Raw genomic sequence first — 21405 nt, 5'->3', positions numbered from 1 at the left:
GCAATGTTTGCCATTCATTTGCTTAGGAGCAGCGGATTTTCAAAGCAGTTATTTGATGCAGCAATGCCTTTGCATATATTTCTTATCTTAAAAGTACTATTTTGTGGTTGTGTTTAAATACATTATCAACACGGTTACTTGTGTGAAGTATTTTTCCCAGAGAAACTGGACTGAGCGAGCACCAAGGGAGGGAAACATGGCCAGCTGCCAACTTGGTGTTGGCTGGTGTGTGTTTGCCAACTCACCATAAAGAAGGATGTTTTTGTGGGCAGCTCTTCAGGTGGCGCTTTCTCCACATCTCTAATTTGTTTATTTTGGAATCGTGCACCGATATTTATTACCTTAATACTTACCTTAAAGATGTAAATATTTACTTAAAGGTTTGTTTATTGTTGTATTTTACATATTTAAATACAATAAATGAATATTTATATTTATTCACCTCTTTAAGACACTTAATAGAAAGGTCAGAACAAACTTTGTGATCTGATCAGGTAGCAGGGTGGTTTTGCGGTGGTATCTCGTGTGCCATAGGTAGTGACTTGGGGCAGGAAAGCAGTCGAAGCAGTTGCTGTCCTGGAGTGGGACAGTCGGGCTGCAGTTGTAGAGGGAAACATTTGCAAGCGTAGGTTCCAGCCAGAGTTTGATCTGCTAGGTCACCCAGGCAAACTTTCCCAGCACGAGGTCGTTCTGAAGTAGTGGGAGAGTCCCCCGGGGCCAGGTCCCAGGGAGCCCGGCTGGGGCAGCAAGGACAAGGCGAGCCGGGGTCCATCCACAGCGCGGCTCTGGGAGGAGGGGGGTGCTCCTGTAGGAAATAGAGTGAGATTTGGTGTTCATTCCATGCTGGTTTATAATCCAGATCTCTGGAGGCAGCAGAGAGAGTGGAAACTGATGTTAATGATCTGGAAAAACATCAAAGCTGGTGGATTCCTGAAAAGGAAACCAAGTTGCTTTTCTGTATTGGATCACGCAGATCTTGGCAGGGGGGAGTTGTAATTTGTCTGGGTAGGTTTGTTGGAAGCATTTATTTCACACACTTCTCTTGTGGCAGCAGTTTGCTTCCAGATTCCTCCTTCCTTTCTGGAGCTCAGTTGATTTATTCAGCGTGGCTGTGAGTTTTGCTCCGAAACGCCAGCGCGAGGCCGTGGAGGCTGGCTGGAGCCCTGCGGCAGCGACCGCTGCAGGGGCCAGGCTGGCTGGGTTGGGTGCTGGCAGCTTTGTTTTTCCACTGCTCAGTGATGGACTCAGGAATGCCTTGTTGCATGTACCCCCGGGTTTTTTTCTTTTTTTTTTTTTTTAATGACAAAAGAAGTCTCTTTCAGAGGTCTTTCTAGATTAAGAAATGGAAGAAAAATTAAAGATTTCGTTACATTTCAGTGCCCATATGTCAACTTCTTTCTTGTTGCAAAATGTCAGGTTATCTATGCCACAGCTGCCACTTACTTCTCTTCAATGTACATTTTCTTCTAAAAGATACTCTATCTTTTATCTGTATGTAATGAGGACAGACGTTTTAATCAGAGGTTAGTCATTTATTTTTGCAAACTATTGTTTTGCTTCATCATTTTTGCAGATAATTAAATGGTTCGCTTGGCACAGTGTGTCTGCTTTATTAAAACAGGTAATTTTGAAAAAAAGGAAGATGCTATTTTTTGGATCACTGCACAAGAATTGCCTTTATCTTCATCTTCCAGCATAGTTTCTGGTGGTTTTGAGATACACTCCTATGTTCAAGTGGTTTAGTACAACCTGCTCTCTGAAGGGGGAGGCCCTGTGCTACATTTTACTGTCGATCCTGGTTCCCACGTGTACATTCTTTGCACTTCTTAAGAATAGAAGCGGAACTAAATTTATTTTTTGTGACACTGAATTTTAATCAGGATGGGCCAAAAACCAGACAAGTTGTGACACCAGCTTTATTCTGCATTGAAACCTCTTTACTGAGGCTGAGATTAAAGTCAGCCTGTTCTTTGCCCTGTTGCAATTTGCAGTCTTTGGACTGAGACCTGGATAATCTTCAAAATATAAAAGGCTCTATTAATATCCAGCAGTTCAGGGAGGCTGAAGTCTCATGTAACATGCTGCAGCTGCGTATTTCAGAAAGGGAAATGTAAGTGTTACTTAATACTGTATTTAATGAGATTCAAAAAAGTGTATTTCTTATTAAATTAGCTCATCCGTGGTATACGGATTCTTTGCGTGCTTGCTGCTGCAGTGTACCGCCCTGCGTTATCAGTGCTGTGCTCAGGCAGGCTTGGCCCAAACAGTGAAAGATGAAGCCACGAGTTTTCCTGCCTGTATAATTTTTCAGACATGTGATTTTCTGATTAACCTGCTGTCGTCCGAAGTGGCATTATTTTTATCTTCATCGTCTCTGTTCTGCGTACTTGTACAAGAGCGTGACAGCTCTGGCTGTGGTGCTGCTCTTTCTCTTGCGTTAGCCTCAGCTGTCCCAGGAAGCTGCAGGCTGGCGTGGGAAGCCTTGCCTTCTCCTGCTGTAATGTACCAGACCTACAGACTTCACCCGTTTTTCTCAGATCACACATCACCTTCCAAGGAAGCTGCTTGTTGATCTCTGTTGAGAGGATTATCTGGCTGCTGCCCCCGAAGCCTTGAATTATGTATGAGCAGGTGTACCGGCAGGGACGTTCCCCATCCCAGCGGTGTGGGCGGTGGCGAAGGCGTTGACGCCAGCGGCTCCGAGCCGGCAGGGCGTGCAGGGCACATCTGAACGCGAGCGGCGGCTGGAGCGGGGCTGCGTCGAGAGGGAGGGTGATGCCAGGGGGACCCCGCCGACGATGTGGAGCCCTGCCAGGGCAGGGGTGCTGCTCTGCCCTTGCTCCGCACACCCAGCAGCAGTCATCGTGGGAACGTGGCTGCTGGAGGAGGATGAGCTGGTGGGACTTGCACCGGTTGCTAGTGGAGCACAACCTCTGAGGCGGGCTGTGCTGTATTTGTTTTGCTTTTCTGAGTACCATAGTTTAATTTTTTTTTAAATAGGAAGCCACTCTATGGTGTGAGATATTTAAACAGTTATTAACCGAATGACAATTAACAGATTGCATAGACAGATTTTCTTTTCAAAACCTCTGAAATTGAGTACAGTTTGCAAAACTATCACGGCATAGTAATGACAATGAATTTTGATTTCCCGGAACTGATATTAGACTCCTTATTAAACTATGTGCATCTGCTTTTAATTTACTCCAAATAATTGGAAAATGCAATGAAGCTTTCCAATTAAAGCATGGCTTTATGCTGTTTAATAATACCCCCATAATATTATAGCTTATGAAGTGACAGGTGAGTTGGTGTATGAATAAAACATAAAGGCAGCAATAAGGGACAGAAAACCGGAGACAGTTGTTGGGGATTTTAAATGCTGGATGTAATTTGCATATATTAATCTCTTCTTTTCAGCCTTATCAGGCGTTCTTCAGTATTTGAAGTTAAAATAGCGTTGACAGGCGGGAGTACGCTTAGTTTTTTCAAGGATTTATTACTTGTATAATTTCTGATCTTTAATAAGCAGATATGACTGATCCTCATAGTTCTATAGAAATCGGTTAATTGTTCCAGATGGCGTGTACTGATTATGCAAAATTACTTTTCACACCATTTTTTTTTTCTGATGGAGTTTGGAGTAAAATTAAATTTTTTATAGCCTTCTTATCATGCTGTTTTACAGTGGTTTTTGCACAGAAGTTGAATTTAATCTACTATATTACATTGACCAGCAGAGTTATTCTAATGTAGCATTCTGTGATTTGACAAAGAATAATAGAACACATTGCTCATTGTTCGTTACTGTGCTGCTAATAAAAAGGAGTTCTAGTGCAGAAAACCAGGCTGTTATTTATGAAGAATGCTTAATTTGCACAGTTAAAAATGCAAAATTGTTACAATGAGACGTTCTCTCTTTTGGATAGAAGGCTTGGGCAGAACAAATGAAAATAGTCTTGTTGCTACAGATTTCATCTAATAAAGAAGGGGTTTTTTTAAATGACTGGTGTGGCTAGGCTGTATTTTATTGGGAGGAGCAGTCATCCAGGCAGCACGCTGTGACTCCTATCAGGAGGTGTCACTGGTGTTTTCCCTGATTATCATCATCCAGATATCTCAATGGCATAATTTCATAATTGAAAACATTTATAAAGGTTGTTGGGCTTCATTTATCTAATGAAAAGCTGTTTATACAAAATAAACCATATATAAAGCCCTCTTGCTAATAAGGTTATTGCGGTTCGTTTTGGTGGTGGCTCAGTTGTTGGAGGAGGCGTCCTGCTGCCTCTCTGTCCCAGCCGTGCCGCGTCCCGGTGGCAGGCGCCCGGCTTGCCATGGGCGGGGGCTCCTGTTCCAGCAGCTGCTCTCGGCCTCGCCGGTGGGACGCCACGATGGGCATTCATGCGCTGCCGCAGGTTTGTCTGGGAGTGATGTCGGGCCCCTGTTAATTTTGGCGTTGTGTCGTATCCCTTGTCGTGCCATGCCACGGGTAGGCATGAGGTGCTCTGCTTGGGCAGCGCTGCCGCAGGCTTGCGTGAGTTTGCTGGATTCTCCTCCCTGGGGCCAGCCCCGGCGGTGCGGCGCCTTCGCCAAGAAGGAGTGGGCAGCCTCGCGGTGCGAGGTCCTGCCTGTCTCTCGGCCGGGCTTCGTCCTGGGGTCTCTGCTGCCACCACGCTTAGACCTCCATGGAGGGGCTGAAGGGACAGTCAGGGGCTGAGTCCAAGACATCTTACTAATCTTTGCAAAGCAAAAGAGCAAATGTTTAAAAAAATGACCTTGTGGTTAATGGAATTAAAATCTCCAATTAAATTAGAAAAGGGGGGAGACAGTAAATGGGCTTTTGTAAAGAGTGCTTATTTTTAACTCAATAGAAAAAAGACAAGTAATTAACTCAGCCATTAGAAAGCTCAAGATTTCTCCCGTCTCCTGTGGAACTAGAAAATTGTTTTGTGTATACTCTTTTTTATATACACAAATAATATATATGGAGACAACTAATGGCATAAATCAGAAATGATTAGAAAATATTTGTTCTAATGAAGTAATAATTTGGTAGTAATGTTTTTCATCAGTGTAGCTTAAGGCTACATTAAGTGGACAGACTTTATATGGATTCTCTAATTTTAATCTTCAAAATGCTATCTAATGTCTCATTAAGACTTGCATATAATGTATCTTAAGTACAGTCATTAAATATAGTTTAGGGAGATTTATGTTCAGATATTGCTTAAAGATGTTTTAATAGGCCCATTTACTCTGATGATATTAACGAGCTCTTAACACATATTAAGCTTCTAAAACTAGTGGTATTCCTCTCGCAGTGAGCAAAACAACTTAGGAATTGTAAATGAATTGGATGCTCCAACAAGGCCGTTTTTCAACTGAGTCTTCAGACACCCTCTGCAATCCGTTTAGCTCCGTAAGCATCGGGCTGCATCCCTGCTCTGCTGCTGCTGCAACGCTCCTCGTGCGTTCCTCTAACACACGCTACCTGGGCCCAGGCAAGGTCGTTCAGACCTGCTCACGGTACGTCGTCTCCTGGGTGTGCAGGGGCTTAGCAGGGGTTCCTGTTGCTCACATAAGCGCCTATATGGTAAGGAACTGCAGCTTGAGAATAGGCCAGACCGGCATAAATACCTGTAATGTTACACAAATTTGGTTGTATATCTACTAAAATAAATGAATCGGATACTTTAAGGAAAGAGCCGCATACAGTCACGCTTTTAGATAAATTCTGCTTTTTGATCATCTGAAGTTAAGATGCAGGAATTGTAATTATGGTAATAAAAACTGTTCATTCCCCTATTGTCACTTTAGTTCCAACTCGGAAAGTTATTGCAAGCAAAATTCTCCAGTTTCATCACTCAGCTCTTCTTAAAAAATCCTTCTGAGTTCAGAGACTTTTATAATTACTAAATTGGTTTGTTAGAAGGAGATAATAGCAAATTTCTTCTTTTCATAATTGGACACTTCTTCCCTGTAGGCTAATGTATGCGCGGCACTTGCATACACAATAAGCTGTGCTTTTGAAAAGCCATAACTAGCTAATAAGTGCTGTGGTGTCATCGGAGAGTAATGGTTTGCTGATTAGCATAATTAATGACAAATGGTGGTGCGGAGCGGGTGGATTGGTTTAGCAGATGATGAATGCGCTGCAGCCGAGGCCGAGTCCCGCCAAGGCGGCCCGGCTGGCTGGCGGCGGCGGCTCCTCGGCAGGTAGGCCTCGTTAGTCACCGCCAGCCTGCCCCTCGCGCCCGCCACCGCTCCTCGGCGGCTCAGGAAGCTCCGTGGCGTGAGCCGCGTGCCGGCGCGGCTCCGCGCGGCAGCTTTCGGGCGCTCCTCTGCCTGGCTGGGAGCAGCCAGTGCCGGGCTGGGAGCAGGGCTGGGAGCAGGGCCGGCTGCTCCTCTGCCCCGCTGCGCTCGGGGCAGGGGAGCCTTCGGCCGAGCGCTGCGGGACACGACCAGCACCGACGGGAGAGGAGCTGCGCCCGGCCGGGGGTTCCCGTGGGCCACGAGTGGTCCTTGTTCTCCGAGGGCAGGAGAGAAGCTCCAGGTGGCCGGCCGTGCTACGAGACGGGCGCATTTATCTGTGGCTTGATTAATCAGGGCTAATTTGCATTCACAAATGAGACTGATAAAAATGGAGTTACCTTTTCACCTTTATGGGGGAGGAGGGATTATTTCTAGGTTGTCTCTTTTTTAAGTGATAAGCAACTCTTTTACCAGTAAGGATGAAAATACTTAATTTGCATTAGCTAAAGAAGCTAATTATTATATAGTTAATTAGCATCTGGAAATGAGGATTATCTTAATTACAAAGCACAATTTCCTTAATAGCTACAAAACTGTAAGTTTGATCTGTGTGGAGATTGGTGACTATTATTATGTAATTAGTGATCATATTAATGGTGCGGTGTATTTAGATATAATTTGCATATGCAAATGAAATTTACCTGATAGAAATATGTGGCTCCACTAATGACTCTAAGCACTTAAAAATTAAATTACATTAGGAGATCTGGGTCCTGAGTTGCAGTGCAGCGGCACGGTGGATCTCCTCCTACAGAAGAGCTTTTGGCTCTGCGGGGCTGTTGGGAGGACGAGGAGACTGCCCCCCCGTCTTTTTGGCTCCCCAAACCTCAGTGCTAGGTACAGCCTTCTGCGGCTGGGCGGTATCTCTTGCAGCATCTCGTGCAGCACGGCCATCGCCCTTGCCCTACTGCCGTCCTCCCCTGCACTGAAGACCTCAGCGCAGTCCTTGTCAAGGCTCTTCTGGCTAGAGAAGTATTACATCACTGGATGGTGGGAGCACGCGTTCTGTTGCATCAGTGAGCTCCCAGGCAGGAGATGGGAGTCGCGTGTCCCTTGTAGCCGTGCTTGTGATGAGTTTCTGCATTCCGTTCATGTCTAGGGGTGCCCACGGTATGGAGAGCATGGTGCTTTAAGGACAGCTGATCTGTCTTCTTTCCCCTGCTTTTACTGGAAGCAAAAAGCTGCCTGGGTGTTTAAAGAAACCTGAAGTCCTTTAAAACAAAAGATGTTAAGAGAGGGTCCTGTGCACCCTTAGCTCCCCAGGGAGCCCTGTGGAAATGATGTTGGTCGCTCAGTGCACAGCTGGAGATTGTGCAGTGCTGCTGCCAGGCAGGATCGCAGCTGATGTTGCAAGTGTGAGTGTCTGCCATGGCCTGGTGACCTGGCCCCCATCCAGATAGATTTTTGAGTCAGGGAGCTCAGTACCCTCGCAGTGACAACCTCCCTGCCCCTGTTGTACAAAATCACACCTCCGTAGGTATCTCAGCAAAGGAAAACCAAGGCTTCCAGCGCCCGATATTGTAACAAAATGCAGTGTATTTCTTTAATATACCCTGCTCCTAACCTGCAGTACTGAAATGACTGAAGTGCAAAAAATACCGGTGCTGGAAGGAAGCAGCCGTTACCCAACAGGATGTTTCTCTCATCAAGAGGGAGAAATTTACAGCCGCCGGCCGGGGAACACTGCAGCTATTGTGGGTGCTTCCTGAGATGCTTTTTGCAACTGCTTGCTCCAGCCCGAGTCCTGCCTGCCTGCGCCTCCCTGCCTCTCTGCGGCAGACAGACATTACATGTTTAATGACTTCCAAGGAGTCTGTCTATCATTACAGCTAGAGCTGAAAGTAATTGAAAAGCGTCTGTGTTTCTCTTCAGCGTGGCGGCCCGTGTGCGGAGGCTGGAGGAGTGCCTCCGCTTCGCCTCCCTGTCCTCGAGCGGGACCTGCCCCGGCTCTGCCGCAGCCCTGCACGAGTGCCCTGTTTTGTATCTGCTCTGGTCTAATTAATTAAGGGTTGTTGCTTGGAAGTAGCACATGCTTAGGTGTGATCTTTGAAGTTTAGTGTGGTGCGGAGACTTCAAAGGGGACATTTTATTAAAAAATAATAAAATCAAGAGCTCCTAAACACTTGCAATTTGAAGAGCTTGTTTGAAGTCTCTCCATGTTCTCTGGTGCTGATACAGCCGCAGCGCTGAGGTACTACTTAGCCATCACCATGCAGTACTTAACCTTCACTTTATTTAAAAAAGAAAATAATCAAAACCAGGAGTATTTTCTCAAGTGTTTTCGTGGCTTGATCTAGCAGTAAAGAACTAATTGTGCCGTGTCGTGAGCTATGCAGGAAACAGAGAAAATCAAGGCTGACAATCAAATTAGCAAAAATGAAAATTTAGTCCAGGTCTGGTTTTTTAATCAAAGTCGTTTCAAGACGAACAGGAAAGCTGTAAACCTTTCCCCCATTGTGGAGGTTTCCTTCCATGGCCCGGGAGGCCCCTGCTCTCCCGCTTGCCGCACCGAGCATCGTGTGGTTCAGTGCTGCCGCCGTCCTGCTGCCCAGCCCAGGCCTGGACACAGGGCCAGGCGTTCCCAGCCAGGCCACGCTACTGCTGCCTTGCTCCCCCATGACAGCTCCCTGCTGCGAGCTCCTGCTCGCCCCAGGAGCCGCAGGACCAGCAGGGCAGCTGCCCCCAGAGCTGGGTGCAGCGCTTTGGGGCTGTCCCATGAGCTTGGGCTCGTGCCTTGGTCCGGTGGAGCTGAACAAGGGAGAGGTGGTGGGCTGAGCCCTGCGCCCCTGCCCGTGGGCCGGTCGGGGGCTGCTGGAGCCACCTCCAGGGCCGGGCGTGCGGGCAGAGCCCGCAGCACCGCTCTCTCAAGCGGAGTGCGGGACCATCCCGGCTGCTCTGGTCTCCTCTCGTCAGCACGTTCGACTAACGAGGGGCCGCAGAGGGCTGACAACCCGCTGATCCCCTCGGCACAGCCGGCGACAGTGGCCTCTGTGGGAACAGCACAGATGGCGAGCCTGAGCGACAACGTATACTGCAATATGTCTCGGAGACGCCGCCGGGCTGCGGTTGGTTTGTCACCTCGTGGCGGTCTGCTGGGCTGTGGGCAGCTCTGCGTTCCCCTGCCCCTCGTCTGAGGGGTCCCTTACTGTGGGGCTACTCTGGGTAGGCTGGAAAGGGACTGGAGAGGAGCCAGGGGAATCGGGGTCAATGTCTTAATATTTGGGTACTTTATTAAATGAAGAAGTGTGTGCATTTTGAGGGCGGTGTCTGCAGCTGAGGAGTGCAGCCTGGGGCGGTTGCAGCATTCCCAATTGCAGCCGGCTTGGCAGGAGCTCGCGGGAGAGTTTGCTTTTGTTTTCCCCCTGAGGTTTTGCTATCATTAGTGATTTGGAAATGCAGAGTGGTGGTGTTCCATCTGGGACTCGGTGCACGGTAGCACAGAGAGCACACACACATGTTTACTATTCAGACTGCTATTTAAATTACTATGTACAGAAATACAGAAGTAGGAGGCTTAGCTGTACATTATGGGGAGTGTGGTTTATTTTGAAAAGCTTGCATCCTTCTCTTGATGCGTTGCAGACTGTTGTAAAACATTTTTTCCATACTTCTGAATGACTTTCCCCTGTACTGAGATCACGTAACGTGCCTGGATTCATGCAGGTGTCCTGTGCTCTCTCCACACATGGGTGTAAAGGCTCAGGTGTGCAGAGCTCGCGCCGGGACGCTCGGTGGGAAGCAGGGGCGAGCAGGAGCCAGAGCTGTGTGTGTGTGTGCTGAGTGCCTGGCATGTCAGGGTGGCTGTGGCAGGCAGGCAGGGGCTGGGAGGAGGTATTAAGGGGGTGATGTCCTGGTCGCCGCCTGACCAGCCTGCCCTGGCCAGCATGGCGCTCTCCCACCAGCTCCCCACGGCTGGTCAGCCAGCCCCGGTAGCAGCGCGAGTCCTGGTGTGCCAGCTGGCTGGGAAGGGCTGTGCCGCTGGCAGGAGCAGCCCCGCTGGGTGGGCAAGCGTTGGACCCAGCAGCCTGCGTGCCCCACAAGGGCTTGGGAAGTCCCTGTCCTGTTCCTTAGAGAGCCGTCAGCCTAGTGCCGGGACCCTGAGTTAACAGTCACGATTGCAGAGAGTGGGTGTTCCCCATCTCCATGAGCTGTGGGGTCACTCCATGACTGAAGCACAGCCTCACCCCACACAGGGCACCGCTTCTGATGGTAAGAGATGTCCCCCTCGGCCTGGGGGACAGGACTGCACGTGGGCTGCGCTTTCTCGCTTATGTGGAAGTGGTGTTCGAAGGGCCCTCCCTTGAGCTGGGGTGCCCTCCCGCCCGCACAAGGCTGGGCTGTGTGCTGGGGGGTCAGCAAGCTCTTCTGGTGGGCACCCTTGGTGCCCACACAGGACAGGGGCTCCTGTGTCCCTCCAGTCTAACCGTGGCTTCCCGTGACGGGTGCATGGAACCGCCCAGTCCGAGTGCTGCCGTGCCCGCGCTCTCTGCCAGTCCCCTGGTTCTTACCCACTTCCAAGTTCCTCTGGTGTCATTTAGCTGAAAATTAAGTTTTCTCTAAACAGGTGAGCTTTGCTGGTTTTATGGTATTGCTGTAGGCTGGTTTATGAGATATTCATCTTGGTAAAACATAAACACTCTGCTAGCGTTTCAGGTCTGGGGAAAATCTGAATGCTCTTGTAGTATTATAGAAAGCTGTTTCTAAAATCTAAGATCATTTAAATTTTAAAGGTGGCAATAGTACATTCAGTATTGGGGTTTTTTTGTTGGTTTGGATTAGCAATGCTTCGTTTTCAAAGTCATGCAGGAAAATGTTTTGGAAGGTATTTATTTATTTAAATATTTTTAATATCAGCAGTTGAAAATTCAAGTGTAAAAGGCCGTGCAAAAATAGCAATAAAGAAATCCAAAGCTATAAAAGCTTATGGTGAGAATTTAAATGCAGAAACAGCTGTTATTTCCTTGGGACTTGAGGTATATAAACTCTTCCGTGGCTGTGTATCCCCACAATAGTGGTGTGAAGAATTAGCGCTCACTGCAGTGTGCAAACTGAACCCGCCAAGCACTGAGGCAGCTATTCATCTATACCCAGGAGCTAAATATGACAATGTTAGCATTTTTCATTTCCCTGACGTTACCATTAATAAAGCAATGATCCAAAAGAAGCTTTGCTGAGTCTGTTCTTTATGCTTCCATCACTCACGACTAGATAATTTCACACAGGATCGTTTTTAAATTAAATGACGATAAAAGCGCTCTGCTGTCCTGTGTTCACTAGTTCATAGAAGTCTATCAAGTCATTAATGTGTCATGACAAACTGCTAGTTGGATACAAGAGTAATTAATTATTTGCATAAATAACAGGTTGAACTTCGTGCTTTGAACCACAATGACATATGCATCACATCATGGACATCTTAGAACCTCTTGCAGAGGGTTCATGGGAGGGGTGAAAGCTGAGCCAGGCATGTGTGCAATCGCATCCTCACATGCTTCAAACGGTCAGGAGCTTGGCTTGAGTTTTGATGCTTTTTGTGTTCCTAAGTTCTTCATTAACGGCTGTTTCAAGAAAGCATCTGATCATTGGAGATTTCAATGAACAATTATACAGATTTTCATAATCACCATTAATCACTACATATTTTTCAAGATAATTACAGCAATTATTATTTAGATTCCTCTTTTATGTGCGCATTGTAGAAAAGAACAAGTGCTTATTACACTGGGTAGTGTAGAGAACTATGGTCTGAAGTTCTTTGTCATCCAGAAACTCATTATGTTAGCTGATGCTGCCTGTGAAAGTTCGTCAGCATGTTTAAATTAGGGTAGCATTGGCAGGTCTGATTATTTAAATCTGGTAGCTTTGCTAAAAATATAGTTATTCAAGAAAGATGAATTACTAATTTGACAACTGAGATTTAGCTGGAGTCTGCAGCATGGAAGGCAGCATCTATCGTGTGCTTAGAGGAGGGTGACAGTACTTTTTCAGATTAAAGAGAGAATTTCTAAGCAAGCTAACAAGTTGTATTGTTTTGTGGCCTGCCCTTTAAAGGCTGAGAATAAGTCTTAGTGATTTATAATGAAGGAGTAGCCATTGGTTAAAAGTTGGTCTTGCTTTTCAGTGGTCCTGCACTGATGAAAGGGATGGCTCCGGTCCCCTTTCAGGTGCCCCTCACTGGAGGGGTCCGGCCTCCTCCCAGCTGCCATCGGGGATTCATGGGGACGCCATCCTTCGGGGCTTGGTTTTAGGAGCGCAGTTCTGGCCGCTGGCTCCTTTCAACTCTTTTATCTAGTTGCAGTGACTGAGCTAATTGGATGTGACCCTCAGGGAGGAGCTGCTCCTGGGAGACAGCAAACAGCCATTGAAAACATTTTTCTTTCTGAAATCCCTTTTTATTTTGTTCCATTTTGAGGGAGAAAAGCGCAGGCACCTCCCTAACCTGTTGGAGATGCTGTGGGTGTAGTTGCACGGGGAGAACCTGCTGCCTCCTGGATTCAGCTGGGCCCCGGCGCTGTGGGTGTCCTCCCGGCGGGTGAGTGGTGATTCCTCGCGTGGGTCCAGGAGCCGCGACCACCGGAGGGCTGCGGCTGCCTCGGGAGGCGCCGGTGGAGGTGGTGGTCCTGCTGGCCCTGCTGCTGGCCCCTCTCAGAGCAGTGCAGGGCAAGAGCAGCTTTGCCTACCTGTGCAAGGAGGCTTTCAGTGAAACGTACAAGGTGCAAACGTTTTATAGGTCTTTAAAAATATTTTAAAGTCACAACCTTTTAAAGATGTTAAAACCTACGTGGGTCAACGCGTGAGCTTAGTCAAGTGCTGGTATGAGTAATGCTACTGGTGGTAATGCTGTAAAAATGGGACCTTGCCCACCTATTTTGTTCTGAATCAGTATATGTTGCCTTTGGAAAGAGCTGTACTTTATCATTCACCAGCACCAATTCCTTTTATCCCTTTATGTTACCGTCTGTTGGTCTCGAACATGGTGCAAATTGACATCAAGGAGTGTTGAATAGCTCTTGGCCAGACTAAAACTAGAACTGCAGCTCTAGGCCAAAGCTTGGCTGGCAAGTCTTGACACTGCCCATGGAAATGGTAACACTGGGCAGAATCTCAGCACAGTGTTCTGCTCATCAGAGACTGCCAGGAATGCTTCAAAAGCAACAGGGGATTAAAAAAAAAGGAAAAAAGGAAGAATCATAGAGTCTGCTGCTGATGTTTATTTACAGCACAACATCAGAACAAGGGACATGGAATTAAAAGCCTCCTACAGTTCTGATTTCATTTAATTTTATTATGAAATTAACTGGCTGCTGTAAACAGCAGTTGCGTACTGTCTTGCGGTGCACAGTGGAAGTGATGGCACCCGTGCCCAGACCCCAGTGCTGGCCACCTCAGCAGACTGTGGTGCAGTGATGGGAGCTCTTTCCTCCTGCCTGTTGCTGAAGATGCCTGGCCTTGGAGATCGCCTCCTGCAGTTACCTCTTTCCCTCTTCTGTGAGTCTCGGTGAGCTGGTGTGCGGTGGGGGAATGCTTTTAAGGGCTCAACCCACACAAGCTCTGAGTGTAAGCTTGCACGTGTGCAGCCTCATCACAGCAGCATCGCTGCTCGTGCTGCATGGCCATGCTCCACCTGGGAAACACAGAGAGGTGGGCCCTGTGCCAGGAGAGGCATCTGCCGGGGCTGGGCACGCACACACGCTGCCAAACCAGCGGTGATGGAGTCAGGGCTACCTGCCAGTAGAGCCCTGCAGAGTGCCGGCAGGGACCGGTGCTGCAGCCTGGCCTCAGGAGAGCGCTCAGCCTTGTCGCGGCAAGGGGCTGTGCAGTGGGCAGGGGGGTGCAGTGCAGCGCTGAGCCTCCCCGGTAAAATCACTGCAAAAATGCAGTGCTGCAGCTGGGGTTTTGTTCAAAGCAGCATGGTGCATGGCACCCGTGCGAAGCATGCTCTACACTTTGTGTGACACGGTCTTGTCCACAAGATACAAAAGCTAACATTAACGTGAGATGGTTCATTGTTGTGCTGGAGCAAAGTGCCGCTGCATTTGTTAATCTTCTTGGATTTGGATTTACATTCCTAAAAGGAAGTTGGGTGCCTCACCCTTGAAGTCCTCGTCAATGTGAAAAAAGCCTTCTTTGGCAGCAGTAGCTTTGAATCTCTCTTTTCCTGTGGCCAGTGCTGTGGGACTGCGGGCAGCACCTCTGAGGGCAAGGTGGGGGACGCGGCAGTGTCCTTCCTCCGAAGCGTTTGCTTTGTCCGGAGCCATCGTTCAGCCTGGAAGCAGAGACGAGGGACGAGCAGACGCTCCCCACGTGTCTCAGGGGGTCTCCACCGTCTGCCTGCAGCCCCTTATGTGCCCAAACAGCTCCCAGAGCCCAGCCGAGCCATGGGGCGAAGGCTGCCGCCCTCCCAGCGCTGGGGGAGGCGGCTGGCTGTGACAGCCTCGTGCTTTATTTCCGTAAAGTTTCCTGAATTGGTGGGTATTTAAATCCTCATGACTTCTAGTGCCTGGCTGTGAAAAGAGCTGTTGAATGAGCGTGTTGTTTTCCGATTTCTCCCTTTAATGTATTTTACCAGCAGCCTAGTGACAGGCCTGACACGCCAGCTCCTGTGCACGCTCCTGCGCTTTGGGAGTGCAGCATTAATAACACACTTCCATGCATCATGCCATTTTTAAGCATGATCGTTATGATAAAGGGCATATACTTAATTACAGGCCTGCTTAATTACAGCTCTGTTGAAGCTCGTTTGTTTAGGAGAGTGCTAATTGCGCTGCTGAGCCTTTGGCACACCCTGCTTTCATCTGCTGCTTTGCTCTGCAGTTTTGAGCTCTGGGAGGGCTGGAGTGCGCAAGGACCGAAGGACGGATGGAGGCAGTCCGGCGGGCGCTGCTGGGGGAACGTGCACGCTGATCACGGCTTATTCTTTAAATTACTTTACAAAAGCCGGCGTGTGACTGATCAAAGCAGGTTTCTGTCGGGATAACAAATGCAGATGGTCTTTCAGGTTCAAAATTTCCCGGATTTGGTGATGCTGCTTTTCATCTGTTTCCTTTTGTTTCATGTAGTGCTGTGGCTGCCATATAGCACCTTTGATAATGAAATTACTCCAGTGGAGGGGTTTTTTACGTCCAAAATATACAAAGCAAATGTAAAATGCTAAGTATTCTTAAATAACCTGTGTTAAATCACTAACATGGTAAGTCACTGGTGCTGATGGAAGTTACAAACATCAAGCAGAAAAATGCTGGGTTCATGGGTGCAGATGCTTTGTGAAAGAAAACCCTATTTGAGGATTACTTGAGGGCATTTCAGGGCTTAAATTTGCTCTAGTTTGAAGTTTTTATTTCTTTCAGAGCTGAAATTTAAAGACTTAAAATGTTAAAGGTGTAACTGAAATAAAGCAGGTGTATTTGGGGTTGCAGTCTGCCTTAGAAATGTGCCCTTTTCAGTCTTGTGTGGAAATTGCTGAGTTAAATGTTTTAAAAATAAGTGTCTCCCTTATACTGACGTGTCTTGTGGGAGGCTTTCTGTGAAGTTTTCGAGGTGGTGATAGCAAGACAGAAACGCCGAACATCACTGCACTATCTAAGAAGAACACACAAGGCAATATAAAGGCAAACAATCCTCTTAGTATCATTTAGGTTGTGCTACAGAGCTTGGCCCAGTGACACGAGGCTGTGGCGTGTGCTGTCACGTCCTTGTGTCTGTCCTCATACTCCACTGGTTTCCGTCCTCCAGATGTGGTTTGCAAGTGTTTGAGCTCCGTTGCCCACTGTTGAGTTTGCAGTGGCAGCCAGGCCAGGGAGGGTACTTGGCCCCACGTGTTTGTTTTCATTCTGCCCAGGTAGTAGTACTTATGGCTTTGGAGAGATACAAGTCACCTGGACCAGGTATGTTCCTTAGCCTCTTGCTCAGACACCACCGAGTTTGCTCAGATGGTTCTGCATGGTAGTGGTAAATGGATGTCTGTCCTCTTAAACTGTTTGTATTTGTTTTCAGTTTCAAATACTGTCCTGTTTTGGCAGCTGAACCAAATTGGAAGACTCAAAATTGAGACCATGAAATTGTGTTTGGATAGAGCAGGGAGGGTTCATTGAATTCCTGATTTGGTAGGGACTAACCCAGCTGTGTCTCGAACAGAGAGAAACCACTGGCAGGTTAGAGGGAGGAAAAGGCTGGCAATAACTTCTATGAGCTATCAATCATGTGTCAATGCCATGAATACTTGATCTGTCACTGGGAATGTGTGAAGTTGCATGTGAGAAGTCAGCTGGAAATGTGACGTGTCTGCTCGTTTTGTCCCTTTCAGCAATGGATGGAGTGCCTTTTATGATTTCTGAGAAGTTTGCCTGTGCTCCTGAAGGGGTAAGTTGCCTTCATTGTTCTCCCAATGTCTGAAATTAATCTTTTCATGGAGAGTGATCACAAAGCATCAACGCAAATTACCTGCCTCTGGGAGCTTTTCTGTTGTGGGGCCTAATATATACCCAGTGCTTGAGATGACCCAAGGTTGCGCTTCACAATATTTTCCAATAGGGTGGGAATGGCTTTTGCCAGATCACTTCTAAAACTGAATTGTCCTGGGAGTTGAAGGTTTATCACCATCAGAAATAGGAATGGCGGTGGGACTCTCTGGTGCTGGAAGCATTTCTAATTTCTTAGCATAGATTGTAAAGAAAGCTGCAAATGTACAGCTCTCCTAGATTTAAACTGCTGTGGAGATGGCGCAGTGCAGTTGGCTTTATGACTTTCCTTTTGCACCCCAGAAGTTCAAGGCAATGGTAATGGCATGGTGCGCTCCAGCACTGGCAGCTGCTGCGAGGCTCCTGCGGCTCCATGCCCTGTGCAGGCAGAGCCGGGCAGCGGCATGTGGGCAGGGGTCTTCCAGAGCTACTCAGTCTTAGCAGGCTCTGGTGGTTTTGCAGGTGGAGCACGAGTGGCTGTAGCTGACTGGGGGTGGTAGGATTGCCGTGGCTGTGCTGGCCAAAATCCAGTTTGGTGGGGAGGCTGTGCCTTTACGTTTACCAGTCCCAGCCTGGAAAGTTGGCGGAGGCAGCTGTGTCCTAATGATGCCGCAGTTGGACTGCGACTGGGTTCCAGGGAGCAGGACTGGGGTTGCCCTCTGGCATGGGAGATTATCCGAGTCAAAGTGTCTCAAGTGCAGCGGCAAAACAGGCTGGGTTGTTTTACATACGGCACGTTTCTAAGCGAGTTCAAGCGGAGTCCTGCTCGGCGTGCCTGTGCTGCCAGCGGCATGGCTCCTGCCTTGCAGCGGGGTGAGCTCGAGAGGGCACCGCGTCCTGCCTGCTCGGCGCCGAGCTCTGCAGTGGCAGCGGAGGGTACCGCCAACGGCCTGGGCAGGGTACGTTTGCTCAACCAAAATGGAAGCCTGGGTACCAATTCACAATGACTTTTCAGCGTCACTGGGCCAGTGCTAGTTTAAGTTGGTGATCCAGAGCTCAAAGGCTCAGCATCCCATTATTAGTTCCCTAATCTATCCAATCCTAAAACAATATCTCTTCAAAAATCAATTTACAAGAAGCTGTTAAGGCAAACACCGAGCCATCAGCTCTATCTGATTTTTCACGTCTGCTCCTGCTTTGTGCTTTCTTCTTCCTGCTGACACAACTTGCGTGTGCAGCCGGACACGGTTTTTCACAACCATTGCTTTCTGAAAGGGTTGTTTATGGGCCTTTATTCCCAGAAAGCTGGAGTCCCTGCTGTGAGGACAAATGCAGAGAGATTAGGTCGTGCTAATCCTCCCCTCGGATCCTTTAGACACCATTGCCACCATATGGTCAGTTTGGTCGGGGCTTCCCACAGCCAGTGCGTCTCACACCTACGTGCGGGGGCCATATGAAATCCATAGGGTGTTACAAAGTGCATTCCACTAACAGCCATCCTGCGGCAGGGAGATGGCTGAAGATCTACCTGTGCAAAGTGACACTGAGATGAGTGTCAGCTGTCCCCACTTAGGGAGAAAGGCGTTAGAGCTAACCCACCTTCTGTTTCCTGTGGTAGATGGAGAAACAGGATTATGCATGTGTTTACAGCTGGTGCCTCTAAATCTCTGGTGATAGAGTATTTGCTGACTTTAAACAAAACAAAACCAAAACAAAAACCCCTAAATTTGACATTTCTGATTCTTTTTTTTCTTTCTTTTTTTTTCTTGTCAGATGCAGCCAGTTGATCTCTTGGGCATCACAATCAAAACCCTTGCAGAAATCGAAAAGGAGGTAGGTAGCCAGCCAGGCACTAAGCAAAAGCATCATGAGAGCTGTGTTCACTTCATTGTAAGATCCCTTCCCTTATGGAAAATGCCTCTCTTGTCTTTCCCAAGTCACTGCCGGTGGATAAAGTCAACACGGGGTCAAAGAGTAAGCTCAGAATTAGGGATGTCCTCTGTGATCTGTGCCAGGTGAAGACACTTTAGGTATTGAATCTAATGCCAAAGTTGTCTGCCCTCTATTTAATTCCAGATGTCTTTCTTACTTAACCTTTCTTTGTCATTTATTAACATGTTACAAGCAGGGCACTGTTTGTATTAGGTTGCCTCTTGCATCTCAGGAAAGCAAATGATTTTGACTAAGCAATGTCAGGTAAACTACTTCACCGCTTTTCAGTTTGATGGTGCTGGTAACTTGTTACCAGGAAAACCTGGCTGTACTTCAGTGAGCGTGAGTCTTCCAAGAGCTTGGGGAGGAGACAGCCATCAAACCGAGGGTGGACTCCTGTTCCTGAGGGAGCATTTTGGCACATGCAAGACTTGGGCTGCATGGTGCCGAGGAGCTGCCTGCATTGCAAGGGCTGCCTCTCAGCTGAAGTCTCAGACCAGGAGGAAAATGGTCTCACCAGCACGTGCTTCTTCAGGCACCATCGGTCACAAACATCTTCTCTTGCTAAAGGGTTAAAGGCAGAGAGTAAGAAGATGGCATAGCAAAACTTCCAGACTCCTCATGGCTTCTCCACTTTTTGATTCCAGTTGCGAGTCCAGTTTCCTAAATCCATCCTCTTCTGCCTGGAAGTTTTGTCTGAGTACAAAAAGAAGGTAGTCAGTTGCCAGCTCTTTCCAGGCTCCCAGCAGGCCAGGGGAGCAGCAACAGTGGCTCTGAAGTTGCTGCCTGACGGGTGCAATCGCTGGCAGAAGCACCCACTGCCTTGGGTGCTGTGGTCCTGCCACGTGGCATGTGTGCCATGCTTCTGTTTGGGACTGCCTGCATCTGTCACGAGGGCCCTGCATGCTGGGATGCAGGTGTGCGCAGAGCTGGTGGCCCCGACATGTGCCTGCCTCCTTCCCCCCACTCTTCGCCAGGAGCTGGCCGCGGGGCCACAGGTCCCTTTTGCTGGAGGTCAAGCGAAGTAGCATTGGATTTGCTTCTGCAGCCTGCTGCATGTCGCCTGGTGCGGGAGAGGTCTTGGCAGCTTGGGCGCTGCCCGGAGGGGTGGGCTGTGCAGCCCTGTCCTGTGCCCCTTGCAGGCCTGTGGAGTGCGGGGACACCAGTACCGGAGTTGTTTGTGTGGCCTGGGGAGGAGAGGTTGGTACCTGCTGGCTCTCCCCACGCCCTCCTGTTCCGTTACAGGCTGTGTGCATTTCACAGTAATGAAAAGTATAATTATGCAGCCCGTATTCCTTGATGAAGCATCTTGTCTGCACATAGATAGCTATGCATATAAATATTGTGAATTTCTGCATGGCTTTATTTCCCTTGCAAGCAATAGCACCATTACAGCAAATCTTCTGGATTTCCAAAGCAGCAAGAACATTTTCCCTGGAGCTAGATGCCTTGCAAAAAATATTCCCAGAGAATTCCAAGAGTTATTGTTCTCTGTCACCACATTTGCAGATGTATGCACCCATCCTCCAAGCCGTGAGGCGAGCTGAATGAAAGGACTCCACCCTTTCAGGAAAAGTGATGAAAATAGGCGCAAACCCTGTACTGCACACTCAGGCTGCACCTGAAGTCAGCATCCCATTGCAGCAGGACTGCACAGCCGTGCCCTGAGGAGCGTATGAAGAAGTGGCGTATGAAGAGGCGGTGAAGCCCAGTGGGTGAAGGCGGATTTAAGCCGAGGGCGCCGTTTGCCCACGGCTGCTTTGGTGGATGTAGGGTGGAGAGGAGCAGAGCCCTGGCAGTGCTGCTGCTGGCTTTCCCTACGGGGCTGCAGGGAGTTTGTCCTCGCGGCTCCTGCCTGTCCTGGGTAGGGGAACGTCACCGAGCGGGCAGGTGGTGCAGGTGGTGGCAAAGGTGCCGAGACCGTTCTCGGCTCCGGCGGCGGCAGCGGGTGCTGCTGTGCCACGTGGGTGTCAGCAGCGCGATCAGCTGTCGGGCTACTGTGGGCCTCCTGCGCTGGCGGGGCGCTGGCAGAGTGCACCCCGTCTTCGTTTTAGCTTGGCATTGAGCGAAAAGTCTGGAGAGGGTCTAATTAGTAAAGTGAGCTTCTAATATTAATCATTCCTTTTAAACTGACAAGGAAGGCAGTTCATTTAACCACTTAATTGCTACAAGTTTTCATGGGCTGCTCTTTGCAAATATATTTAACGAAGAAGTTGTAAATCTAAAAGAGCTTAAAATTTTAATTTTATACAGAAATCTTTTTCCTTGTTCTCATGTTTGTAGTCAATTCTCCAGAGTGTAGTCACATGAAATGTTCTTTAAATGAACATATTTGCTAACTGGCATGATTTCAGTTTTTAAAACATTGGTTCCAGCAATTAGGCTTTTTTTTCAGTTCCCAAATGACTAGAGAAATTCGTCTTGATTATAATTGCTCTTAGCCACGCATATCTAATTTGTGTCTTTTTAAGTGTTAATTAGTAAACAGTTTGAGCTGACATCTTTATGTGTTTGTGTGTTGAAAAATGAGGCTTATTGCTTATTTAGCTTGGGGCTGGTACCGCTGGCTGTGACATCATGACATTGAGGTAAAATTAATGAAGACGTGTTTGCCAATTAAGAGGCGGTCTCGAGAAAGACGACTCCTTGACACATCCCCTCGCACAGGTTCCCCGAGACGCGCAGCGTCCTTCCCGCGAACCGGGGGGGCCCGCGGGGTTCCGCCGCGGCCGGGGGCGGGGGCGTGGGGGGGGACGCGCCG

At 48.4% G+C, this 21405-nt stretch overlaps 1 protein-coding gene across 3 annotated transcripts in view; it reads left to right on the top strand.

The window, feature by feature from the left end:
* MVB12B (multivesicular body subunit 12B) overlaps nucleotides 1-21405 on the top strand; it is a 63293-nt gene that overhangs the window by 35592 nt on the left and 6296 nt on the right. The window contains exons 8-11 of one of the 3 annotated variants that reach the window (XR_774283.1): nucleotides 16619-16674; nucleotides 18486-18545; nucleotides 18933-19844; nucleotides 20154-20894. Coding sequence is in view for 2 of the 3 variants with exons in the window: in XM_010566469.1 (XP_010564771.1) it covers nucleotides 16619-16674; nucleotides 18486-18545; nucleotides 18933-19220 (404 nt within the window). In the remaining variant the exon portion in view is untranslated. Of the gene's footprint in view, nucleotides 1-16618; nucleotides 16675-18485; nucleotides 18546-18932; nucleotides 20895-21405 lie in introns of those variants that run through there. The other 2 variants (XM_010566469.1, XM_010566471.1) reach the window with 2 other exon arrangements.

Source organism: Haliaeetus leucocephalus, unplaced genomic scaffold (assembly GCF_000737465.1).
Source record: "Haliaeetus leucocephalus isolate CR32 unplaced genomic scaffold, Haliaeetus_leucocephalus-4.0 Scaffold212, whole genome shotgun sequence".
Taxonomy (NCBI): Eukaryota; Metazoa; Chordata; class Aves; order Accipitriformes; family Accipitridae; genus Haliaeetus; species Haliaeetus leucocephalus.
This window is presented reverse-complemented; position numbering and strand designations above follow the sequence as displayed.